Genomic DNA, 12,271 nt, shown 5'->3' with positions numbered 1-12,271 from the left:
AACTCTTTTACAAAACTTTTTTTGACTCCTAAATTCTGGCCTAGATCTAGAGTGCTATGTATTTCCCCAGTGCTATTTCTCCCCGCCCCCCCATTATGAAATGGTCTGTTTTATTTGTAGCCCCTAAACTACTCTGAGCTTCCTGAGACATAACTTACTATATTTCAGTATTGACTCATTAGCATCTAGCACAGCTCATGGCCCATAGTAGGTGCTTACTTGCTCTTTGTTGGATGAATGAATGTATGAATGCTTTAAATATATTAGGCATTACTTGCTTTTTATCTTGATGTTTACATTCATTGATTCCCAGTATAACTTTATAAACTGGGAAAGCAGTATTATTTCCATTTTAAAATGGGGAAGTGATAACAGACAGGCCAGATGACTTGTGTGGGGTCTTTCAAGATGTTTAATGGTGAGTGAAGGTCTAATCTCTAGATTCTGTAGGTTTTAGGATAGATGTTGAGATCGCGAGCCATTGTTTTCCCTCACTCACTACACCATTTCTCCTTTTTCGTTCTCACCTCTTTCTCTCCCTTCCTTACTTCCTTCCTTCCTTTCTTCCTTCCTTCTTTCCTTTTCTCTCCCCCATGATTATCATTAAGGCCACAAAAAAAAAGCCAGAGAAAGGGTGACACCTTGATTAATCCATAAGTTTGAGGACTCAGAGAATTTAATCATTCATCATTACCAGAACTTTTCTTTCCCTGATGGCTCCGTGTTGGCCTGGGATCAGAAAGCAGGGGAAGGGGCCATGACAGGTGGTAACTCCTCCTTTTCAAGGTGAGATTGTGCATAGAAATTCCAGGAGTTTGTCAGAGGTTAGTTGTTCATATAGGTAAATTCCTTTGTAATCGAAGTTTGTAATTGAGACCTAGCTTGTGAATTCTTATAAATAGATAGCGGTGACTTCAAAGCTGTGTGTGATGCCTGGAAGATGGAGAGTGGCCTCCAGGTGGTGACCTGGATAGATTGCTTTGCTGCGGACAGTGGGACTTGGCAATCATTTGGTTGTTAAAGGGAAGAAGTTTACACGTGAAATCAATAATGAGATGAGTGGAAACAGTCTTCACTGTGGTCCCTTAAAGGGAGTAGTAAAGGGAACTATTAAATAATTTAGATATTTTAAAACAGTTTGCCATTGAATTCCATTCTGAAATCATAAAACAATGAATACCATTTTTGTATGTTTGTGTGGGAAAAGCTATGCATTTTGTTCCTTTCTCCATAAACTCTACCGCAGAGTACCCTATCGTCAAGTTGTGGAGGTTAGTACCTGGTGAACAAAGAGGGAGGACAGACAGTATCTGAAGAGTTTTCTAAAAACGGTCTCTTGAGGGGTGCCTGGGTGGCTCAGTAGGTTAAAGCCTCTGCCTTCAGCTCAGGTCATGATCCTGGGGTCCTGGGATCGAGCCCCGCATCGGGCTCTCTGCTCAGCAGGGAGCCTGCTTCCCTTCCTCTCTCTGCCTGCTTCTCTGTCTACTTGTAAATAAAAAAAAAAAAAAAAAAAAAAAAAAAACGGTTTCTTGAATGCTACTCCGTGGAGGCCGCAATCCGGGCAAGAAACTGGAAGAGAAGTATAGATCGAGCGGCCAGAAAAACATTGATTTTCCTGACATGGCTGGGAAGTTTAAGGCCATTTTCATTCATGCCTTTCAGGTAGCATCCTTTTCAAGTGGATGACCATGGAATCCGAGAAGATCTCAGAGAAGCAAGAAGAAATTCTCTCTATCCTGGAAGAGAAATTTCCTAGCTTGCCTCCAAGAGAGGACATTATCAACGTCCTGCAGGAGACCCAATTCAGTGCTCAGGGTGAGTGACTGTCCCCCAGCTCTCTCACAGCTCCTGAGCGTGGATGGTTTATGAGAAGGCATGCGGCCAGGGCCCAGAAAGTGAATTTGAGTGGGCCTTCATTTTCTTCCCTATTGTTTGTGCTTGGGGAAGATTTCCAGGCACGTAATGTCAGCTCACCTGGAAGGAGGCGAGCTGACGTACGGCAAGCTCTCCTTTGAGGCCTTTGTGTCTGGATGTGTGGTTTATTCACATGTCTAACGTGCACCCCAGATGCCTCATTACATGAAATCCCTGTGCTGAGCAGGTTCTATTCTGAGAATGTGGCAGGAGCAATGTCAAGCACAATGGGATTTCATAAATCAATTAATTTTAGGGAAAAACAAAAGAGAAGACAGCTAAGCAGATAAAATTGTTCTCTCAATCTCAGCTTTATCAAGACAGACTTGACTCAATTATTCTATAATAATCATAAATAGATGTAATTCACGGAGTGCCTGAGGCACACAAAGTTTTGCTGGTGTAACTTTGCATGGATTATCTTACCGAGTCTTCGTGACAACCCTGAGAGTCAGGTGCTATTTGTATCCCCAGTTTCAAGATGCGAACACTGAGGCACAGAGAGAGACAGATTTGCTTTCTTGTCGTCACCTACACGGTTGGCAAATGGCTAGGCCAGGATTGAAACCCAGACATAGACCTGGCTTTCTCCTTGAGTTTGGAATCCCCTGGGGGCAGAGCCTGAGGGAAAGCGGTTTATTTGGCAGGTGATCCCCCGGGGCACACTGACAGGAGCTGGCGTGGTTGGTCAAGCGGGTTAGCTTGGTGGGAAGTCATGCCTTCACTCCGCTAGGGAACCTGAGGAGAGAGTGTGAAATGGCGCCTCGGTGTTATCCCACCTGAAGGACGCAGTGCTGTGCAGGAGCTTGTCCAGTCGAACTCCAGGGGCTGGTTGGTAAATTTTCAGGAGTTTCATGAGTTGGGCAGTGTTGAGTTGGCAACGTGAAATCTGCCATGATGGAAGTACTGACCCCCCAGAAAGGAGCAAACACTGCAAATCAAGTCTGTTGCTGATTGTTCAGCATTTACCCACATATCACTGGAGTACTGAGTATCCAGGGCTCCTTGGTCCCAGGAGCTATGAATTCCCCCAGAGGAGGCTCTGGGGCCAGAAAGAGGCCTCAGGAAGAGATGCAGGGGCTGGTGCTTGGGCGTCACGCTGGGGCACACTGTGATAGGAAGAGCTGGAGAGGAGCGAGGGGGGCACGGACGCGTCCAGTACAAACTTGCGTGTGTGGATGTATGTGTATCTTGTCATTCACTTAATTTTTTAAAGATTTTATTTATGTATTTGACAGAGAGAAAACACTATCAGGGGAGAGGGAGAGGGAGAAGCAGGCTTCCCGCTGAGCAGGGAGCCCACTGTGGGGCTCAATCCCAGGACCCTGGGATCATGACCTGAGCCGAAGGCAGTCGCTTAACTGACTGAGCCACCCAGGCATCCCTTGTCATTCACTTTTAAAACTAAGATTTTAAGATTTTAAGATTTATTTGAGAGAAAAAGAGAGAGAGAGAATGCAGGAGGAAGCAGCATTTTTTTTTTTTTGGAGATTTTATCTATTTATTTGATAGAGATCAGTAGGCAGAGAGAGGGGGAAGCAGTCTCCCTGCTTGTGGAGCAGAGAGCCCGATGCTGGGCTTGATCTCAGGACCCTGAGATCATGACCTGAGCCGAAGGCAGAGACTTAACCCACTGAGCCACCCAGGCGCCCTGGAGCAGAGACTCTTCAGCAGACTTCTCACTGAGCTCGGAGCCTGATGTGAGCCTCGATCTCACGACCTTGAGATCATGACCTGAGCTGAAAGCAAGAGTTGGGTGCTTAACCGAATGCACCACCGAGATGTCCCAAAACTAGACCAAGCTTTTAATGTCACAGTGTATTCTGTAAATCATTTTATGTTCAGTATAATTGATGGGGGCCTTTGAGTCTTGAAGTCAAAGAAAAGTATTTTGTACTCGGTCTGTCCCCCACACTGCTGTGACTGGCAGAGTGTTCTAAGTTGGAAGGGCAGGTAGCCAACTCTGGTGTCTTAACACGCATCTGGGAAGGATGTATGTGCTCTACGCAGCTTTATTACGTGTCTTCTTCCCAAGAAGGTAGGCGTAGTCAGATATAATAATCTAGGGTGAGAGTAACATGTCAAACCAGAGCTTTTTCTGTTGTTCAGGGATAGATTCTATGGAAGCACATTGGTCACCTGACTCAACTATGCAGTTCTGGGTAACTCAGCCATTCCAGATTATTCTCTCCATCATTTACGGAATCCAGCGGCTCCGATTGCCAAAGTCCATTACAAGGGTGACCAGTTTAATCACAGTAGTTTTGTGGGTTACCTTTAAAAAGTGCATTTTGAATAAAATTTCACTAGCATATATGGGGCCTCACCTAAATCCATCCTGAAAGCAAATTTTGGCCTTGTGAGGTATGACTTAGCTAGTTTGCCTGGTAACACTCGGTTTTCCTCCTTTGCCCACCTCTTCCCGTTCCAGTCTCTGCTCTTATCTGTTCTGGGTCTCTGGAGGCTTTTATCTCTGAGTGGAGGGTGGGGTTCAAGGGAAGGAGAAGAGAGAGGCGGGAGCATTTCTTCCTTGCTTCCTCACTGATTTGATGGTAAGTTTCTGGCAGCCTCTCTCCTCTACTTTCAGGTCTCTGTTTCTTTCCTTTGTCCTTTTCCAGTGTCTGGATGCCTCACCATCTTTTACTCATTTTCTCAGCCCCACCCACATCTATGCTATTAAAAAATCTTTTTCTTTTTCATCATGAGGGGTGAATTCTATTTCCTGCTGGGATCCTAACTGGTGCAAATATTGCCACCAATGTGATTTTTTGCCTTGTTATGGGCAAAAGAGATCTTGGGAAGGGATAGTGAAATGAATATGTGAATTCTTTACATAATCCCTTGATATTACCAAGAGCAGGTCCCCAAGTGTAACATAATGTTTTCCCGTCTCATATACAGGTTTAAGTATTGAACAGACAATGCTGAAAGATCTAAAGGAACTGTCCGATGGAGAAATAAAAGTGGCCATTAGTACCGTGAACATGACCCTCGAGGTAAGGGTAGGAATGATTTTTTTGTCTGTTTGTCTGGTTGGTTGGTTGAGTTTTTTGGGGGCAATGACAGATTTTCCAGAATTGCCGTCTGAGCAATTGGTGTGCAAACCTCCGCAGCAGAAGTCGGTGTTAGTCTTCTGCTCTGAATGCTTCTTTAGGATACATTTGACTAGGAATGTGGGTTATTATTTTGGATGAAACCACTGTGCCAAGTCAATGAAAAATGGCAAACATGGATTCTCAAGGCAAGTGCTATTTCGTTCATCTCCGTGAAACAAAACCTGAAACACAAACACTCACATTTGGATGCGTGCATGTGTAGAGTCTGCTTAATGGTGACAATTATACATGTGAGTGGCTTCCCTGTCATTTTTTCTGTGTACCGCTCCACATCATCCACAGAATTTTCCAAGAAAACAAGTTGTCCTTTGGCCCTTGTGAGCTATTTGGATGCATGTCATTTTTGGTAATAATGGTGACAGCTCAAGTATTCATAAAACTCTCCTTCCAATCTATTAAATGAATCACTCAGGGTGACTATTACTCTTGTCGTTGTGTGTTTCCTTGGTAAATTATCCTTCTTCTACTTTGGGGGTTTTCAGTGACTTGTATGTTAATCTTAATTAACCTAACTAATGGGGATGATATTTTACAGAAACACACCCCACTGAAGTCTGCGTTGTCTCTGTCCTGTTATATTGCCTGGGTCGAGGCACTGAGCTCTCAAGTTTATGGAGATAAAAATTGCTGTATAGCAATTCATCTTTTGGTTTTTAGAATTGTGTATCACCATTCTTTTTCTCATTCCTCCTGGTGTTGATGACGCTATCAATGTGTATATTTCCTGGGAATAGCAGGCATACACGGAGCAGCCATACCTCAGAAACCCAAGACCAATGCAGGTGCTTTTCTTTGTAATTTCTTTGGAAAATTTATTCCCAGTTGTTGACATGGTGATTCAGGTCATAGTTCCGTATGAGTGTCAGGAGGCAGACTGTTGTCACTGGAGAGAGTGATGTTTGGTGGTTATATCGTGCCTTGTAGTGTATGGAGCACATTCTCATTGTGTGTAGTTGGTAGATTGACGCAAGTGTTTCTGTGGACTTTCAAACTGATAGATGCTTCCCATAATTAGATGTTGATGTGACTCAACACAAGAAATGCATGCAATTTGGGATGTAGTAACTAGATAATCACCTTCAATTAGAAATCTGCTTTGTGTATAGAAATCCAATGAAAACATGGATCTTGCAAGGGTCAGTAGCTCAGAGAATCATTTCTCCTAGTTCAAGCCTTAGGGTTTTCTGTCTCCTCTCCCCCCTCCCCTGCCTCCCTCCACTTAATGGCATCTTATTAGGTTTTAAATGCCTTGTTTGGAATTCCTTTCTAAATTAACATAGAGCATCTTATAATTGCTTAGGAAACTGTCTGTAGTTAGCAAATTATTTTAAGGCTTTTATTATTACAGACTTACCATAGCTTTAATGTACCTTTATATTACAGGGGTATATGAATGGCTTTGTCAGAATTGTTAAACTGTAAATGTTTGTCAAGCTGAATAAGCAATAAAGTGATCATATTTACAGAAATTTACATAGAGGTCCAGTAATTAATCAGGCAATTAAGTACATCTCTGGAAACACTATATGATCTTCTGGGAGGAGGAAGAAGGACATTTGTACGTGTAAAAGAAGGGTACACAGATTAAATGCTAATCAGCCGAATTAGGGCTTTTCACATGTGCATAATGGGGATAGTAAAGATGACTGAGAAATGGGGAGGCAACTCCTTAGTAACATCGTATGATGTCTTTGGAAGAGCAAATGCACATTATTTATTTAGTCTGTCCATTGGAAAAATCCCTCAGTTAAGGGGAGACTTTGGTTTTCTCCACAGGGTGTCCTGTGACGTGGCGTTTCCTCCTCCCTACTCACATACAATTCTATCTCAGACTTCCCATCCCATGCCCATGAGCCTCTTTTTAAAATAATGATAGAATCCCCATAATCTTATTTTGTGTGCTTTAAAACAGCTGTCAAAACACCCTTTAAATCTAGATAGATTCTCATAGAAATATTCTTAGTTCCTATGAGTGTCTAAGTCTCATTTGTCCTTCAAAGCATGTCAAGACATAGCTACTTCATGATGACTTTTATAAATTCTCCATTGTTTATAACCATACTCTGAACTCTTGCAAAGTTTGGCCTGAAGGACCAACTCAGGACTAAAATAGTTACCATAATTTCCATTAATTCTGAGCTTGGTTTCATGTATTTATTTAATGACAGTTAGACCATTCTTTAAGTTAATTGAGCACAATGATGCTATCTCTGAGTTGTTGTTGTTTTTTTTTAAGAAAGGCAGCAGCAGGGTGCTCTTGGGGAGTGGGGGTGGCAGAAGGATAGAGAAAGAGAATCTTAAGCAGACTCCATGCCTAGAGTGGAGCCTGAACAGAGGCTTGATCTCACAACCCTGAGATCATGACCTGAGCCAAAATCAAGAGTTGGATGTTTAACCAACTGAGCCATCCAAGGGCCCATCTTTGACTTCTATCTCCCTTTAATATCCTGGCACAGTGCTAGGCATATAATAGATGTTCAGGAACTAGAAATACTTAGTACGTATTGGTGTTTGCAGTTTGTCCCTGTGATATCTGATTTTTATTTCCTTTCCAAGTTAAATAAATAGCTAGCGAAACAAAGCACCTAGCTGTGCCTCCAAGACAGTCTACTCTGTTCCCTCCTAATCAGTTTTTTTCCCAGATAACTATGTCTGAAGGCTGAGATCATTTAGATAAGGTATGGCCCATGTATTATTTGTAGATAGCACTGCTTCTCCACCTGTCCAAAAGTGGATTGGGCAGCTTTGCAAAATAGTTGTTACTGGAAGGAATCCACTGGAACTTCTGTGACATGTCAGGGAAAGGGGGAAAAGGATTCTTTAAATTCTCAGTGGTCCATTGGAATGCTGCAGGTGCATAGCTGGACGTGTCATGGCCTTTATTTGACTGATGACCCAATTAATTAGGGGAGGTAAAAATTTTGAGAAAATCAGAAGAATCTGTGTCCTTGCAACATACATAGTAGGAGCCACTGGTTTAGGAGGTAGAGACCACTGCTTTGACAGATGGGTTAACTCTGACCTCCGAGGTTGTAAGAAGAAAGCTACTAACCCTCTGTCATGTTCATGGTAGTATATATCATAAAGAACAGTTTCAATCTAATCAAGGTTACAGGTGCTATTGAAAGATCTGCCACAGAAACCAAATAATTATAATAATGCAGAGTTTCAGTACTTTGCTCCATCTGAGGTCAGAATGAATGGGACTTGGAGGAACAGTGCATAAAAAGTGGGCTTCTCTAAAGGACAGCTGGAGGGCTAGCCCTTCTCACAGAGAGAACTTGGAAGCTAGGGCCATGGAGAAGACATGGCTGTCTTGTTTCACGTGACCTCCAGATTGTTCTGAGTCCAAATATAGCGCACATCTTGTGGAGCGTACACCTCACATACTGGAATTCATTTCACTGATTATGGTTGTACCTGATCCTTTGCGCCCTTTTCATTGCTTGGCAATTTGATTAGCAAGAGAAACACAGGTGGTTTTGATAATGTTCCAGTCCTCCATCTTGTTTTCTATTGAAGTTATTGACACATAAGGTTGCATTACTTTCCATTATACAACCTAGTGATTGGACAAGTCTATACATTGTGTTATGCTTTCCACAAGTGCAGCTTCCAATCTTGCATTTTCACAGCAGAACCAGTAGGGAGAAATAAAGGTGGCCAAGAACTAAATCCATATTAAAAACTAGAAAGTATAAAAATGAAAAATAATATAGCCTCAATCAGAAAAAAAAAAAAAAGAAAGAAAAACATTTATGGCTATCAGAGCATAAGCGTCACTGGAACAGACTTTGCCTGTGTTCCTTCACCAATAATGAAGTGCTGATTCTACCTCGTGGGCCTACTACACAGTTAAAGAGGAAGGGCCCGATCTTTCCAGTCCACTGAGGTACCACTACAGCAACTGAGGTTAACCCCATTAACGGTTCCCTTGCCAACGTCCAATATGCTTAACCCTCCGTTAAGCATCTCTGAAAAGCTGTGACTTGTTAGCATCTTTCCTCAGCGGGGACCATAAGCAGGCGGTGACTTGATGACTCTTTGTTACGATCAATGACCTTAGGAGTCATTCCGGCACATATTCTGTTTCAGTTGGCTCAGACTGTCCAAACAAAACAGCACAAATGGAGTGATGTAAACAACAGACATTCAGTGTCTCACAATTCTGGAGGTGAGAAGTTCACATGTTGGCAGGCCGGCTTCCTTCTGAGGGCCACGAGGCTCTTCCATGCCTCTCACCCAGCTCCTGGTGCTTCGCTGGAGTCTCTGGCGTTGCTCGGCTGGTCAAAGTGTCACCAACCATCTCCACTTTCATGTTCACATGGTCTTTCCTCTCTCCTTGTCTCCGTGTCCAAATCTGCCCCTTTTGTGTGGACCCCAGTCATACTGGATTTGGGCCCTCCCCAGTGATCTCATCTTTACTATACCTGCAGCAACTCTGTGTCCCAGTAAGGTCACATTCTGACGTGTGGAAGTTAGGCTTCGCTGTATAAATTTGGTGTGTGTTGCGGGGGCGGGGGAGGGGTTACACAATTCAACCCATAATATAGACTATTTGTAAAGGTAATAGTTTTCCAGACAACTGAAGAGAATAAAACATACGGTATTGTCTGAATGATTCTATTGCCTGCTAAGCACATTTCATCTGTTGCTTCCACATGTTTTGTTTTGTTTTTTAATTTTATTTAAATTCAATTAGCCAACCTCTAGTATATCATTATGCTTCCACATGTTTTTATTTCAAATCTGTTTCCTTTAAATGAGGAACAGTGGGGATCTACTCTTGAGATTTTGTGTCCTTTATTTGGAACTGGAGTCTGAGGGAAGGGTTCAAGCTTGTTTTCTCTCCAGGGCTCCCCTGTGCTCTCAGCTCTGGGCCTCCTCATGACCAGACACTCTGCTATTTGAAACCTGGAATAGAGCACATGGGATGCATTCTGGTAAAGTGACTCAGACTGCTGACTCATTCTGCCCTGTAGAGATTACCAGCCAAGCTGCACCTTGGAACACTGCAGAGGGAAAAATACCAACATTTTCCCTCAGCATTCAGAGCACAGAGCAGAACGAATGCCCGAGATCATTGCTAAACTCTTCCCAAACAAAAGTTTTGTTTTACTTTTTACTAGTTACTCAGGGCGCAGTGAAGCGTCCTTAAACTGCTGTAACCCATGTTTTAAGACTGAGCAAAGCAGTCTGAAATCTGGTTTGCCAATTTTAAGCACCATATGTGATTTCTCATTGTTGGAGTTCAGAGCTTTTGGCGATCAAGATGGAAGCACCTCAAGAGTATTTACTTACCTTGTTGTGTCATAGAACATGTAGTAGGAATATCTGCGGGGAGCATAGATGATTTTTGACTAAGGTATTATCCTGAAGAATACGGTAGGTGCCTTTTCAGAGCCAACTGGCCAACCAGTGGAAACATGTGCAACCTCTCCTCCAGGCTTTTAGGTCATAACTGCCTCCATTTTCTCTTGGGTCCAGGCCGACCACCTCCTCTTGCTAAAGAGTTAATGTTTGAAGTTGAGCATTCACTGTGTACCTGACGGTAGAGTGAGGACTTGCAAGTGTCATCTCATTTAATCCTTCCAGGAAGCCTGTGAGGCAAGGGTGCTCTGGTCACTCTGTACTGGTGAAGGCAGCTGTAGCCACTGTAACAGATAAACCCCAGCCCTCAGAGACTCAACACAAAAGTTGTTCCATTTTTGTTTGTGTAAAAATCCACTTTGGTGTTCCTGGTCCCGTGGCCATGGGAGATTCAGACATCATGTTCAACGTGGCTGTTCTAAGATGCCTGCGGACACTTCCATCCTATCACCAAGATGGCGAAGAGTTTGGAGGGCCATCACTTTGGCTTACCTCTCATTGGCTTGGTCACGTGGTCCCGTCTAGCTGCAGGATCTAGCTATGTGCCCAAGAAGAAGAACCACTTTGAAGACTAGTAGCCAGTCTCTGCCACAGTCTCCATCTTGGAGGAGAGGAAATTGGAATGTAGAGAGATTAAAACATTTGTCTAATGTAGAGACAGAACTAAAATCCAGGTTTGTCCTGCCCCAGTACTGTTTTCACTGCTTGGGATATGGTACTGAAAGGCAAGACTAGTGGTAGTCTTGGAGCCCACCCAGGGCTTCACTAGTGAGTCATTTAGAGTCAGTGATTGCCCCAAACTCGGGGTGTCAGACAGCCTAGACCTCCCCAGGGAGTCCTTGGTTGAATTCTCCTTTTCCTTACTCCTCATACCAAGCCCCTTTCCTCTTTACCTTCGTGTCTTTATTTCTTTTAAAAATCTTTTCAGGGGCACCTGGGTGGCTCAGTGGGTTAAAGCCTCTGCCTTCGACTCGGGTCATGATCTCAGAGTCCTGGGATCGAGCCCCGCATCGGGCTCTCTGCTCAGCAGGGAGCTTTCTTCCCCCTCTCTCTCTGCCTGCCTCTCTGCCTACTTGTGATCTCTCTCTCTCTCTCTGTCAAATAAATAAAAATCTTTAAATAAATAAATAAATAAATAAATAAATAAAATAAAAATCTTTTCAGTTTTTGGGGTGCCTGGGTGGCTCAGTGGGTTAAGCCTCTGCCTTTGGCTCAGGTCATGATCTCAGGGTTCTGGGATCGAGCCCTGCATTGGGTTCTCTGCTCAGCGGGGAACCTGCTTCCCCCTCTCTCTGCCTGACTCTCTGCCTACTTATGATCTCTGTCTATCAAATAAATAAATAAAATCTTAAAAAAAATCTTTTCAGTTTTGATCTGTAAACATCTAACATCTAAGTGTTCATAGTGAAAGTAGTTATCGGCCCCTAACCCAGAGATTTGGTAAACAAATCAAGTATATACAAGTAATAGAAACAACAATTATGGGACAAGGGACTGGTAGGACATACCATGCAGGGAGGAAAGAAGTGTGATGTTTCTTCTCAGCCTGACCCCAGAATTCAAGGATATAGAAAGTATTCTTTCTTTTCTTTCCTTTCTTTTTAAAGATTATTTTTATATAATATGTCGCTGTGATATATAATGTTTCCAAATTGGTATTCCAAATGGAGAGTAGCCTAATCAGTTAGTGAAAAAAATTCAGTGGTAGAGATCTTCTATTGAAAGGAAACAGTATCACTTTTGAGCAGACACTAACTCCCAATAACAAAAAATCTGGGTAGTTGAGGTGTTAGGAGTTTTCAATTCATACCTGACTCAAGGGTCCAAAGGGATTTAAAGCAAATGCCAAACACAGGTAACTTTCATGGTAT

The 12,271-nt window shown here is 43.0% G+C and overlaps 1 protein-coding gene across 1 annotated transcript in view; it reads left to right on the top strand.

The window, feature by feature from the left end:
• LOC111153526 (prune homolog 2) overlaps positions 1–12,271 on the top strand; it is a 204,720-nt gene that overhangs the window by 22,168 nt on the left and 170,281 nt on the right. The window contains exons 5-6 of the mRNA XM_022512580.1: positions 1,663–1,815; positions 4,816–4,910. Of these exons, the coding sequence (XP_022368288.1) occupies positions 1,663–1,815; positions 4,816–4,910 (248 nt within the window). The remainder of the gene's footprint in view (positions 1–1,662; positions 1,816–4,815; positions 4,911–12,271) is intronic.

Source organism: Enhydra lutris, unplaced genomic scaffold, assembly GCF_002288905.1.
Source record: "Enhydra lutris kenyoni isolate GAN:26980312 unplaced genomic scaffold, ASM228890v2 scaffoldscaffold33, whole genome shotgun sequence".
Lineage (NCBI taxonomy): Eukaryota > Metazoa > Chordata > Mammalia > Carnivora > Mustelidae > Enhydra > Enhydra lutris.
This window is presented reverse-complemented; position numbering and strand designations above follow the sequence as displayed.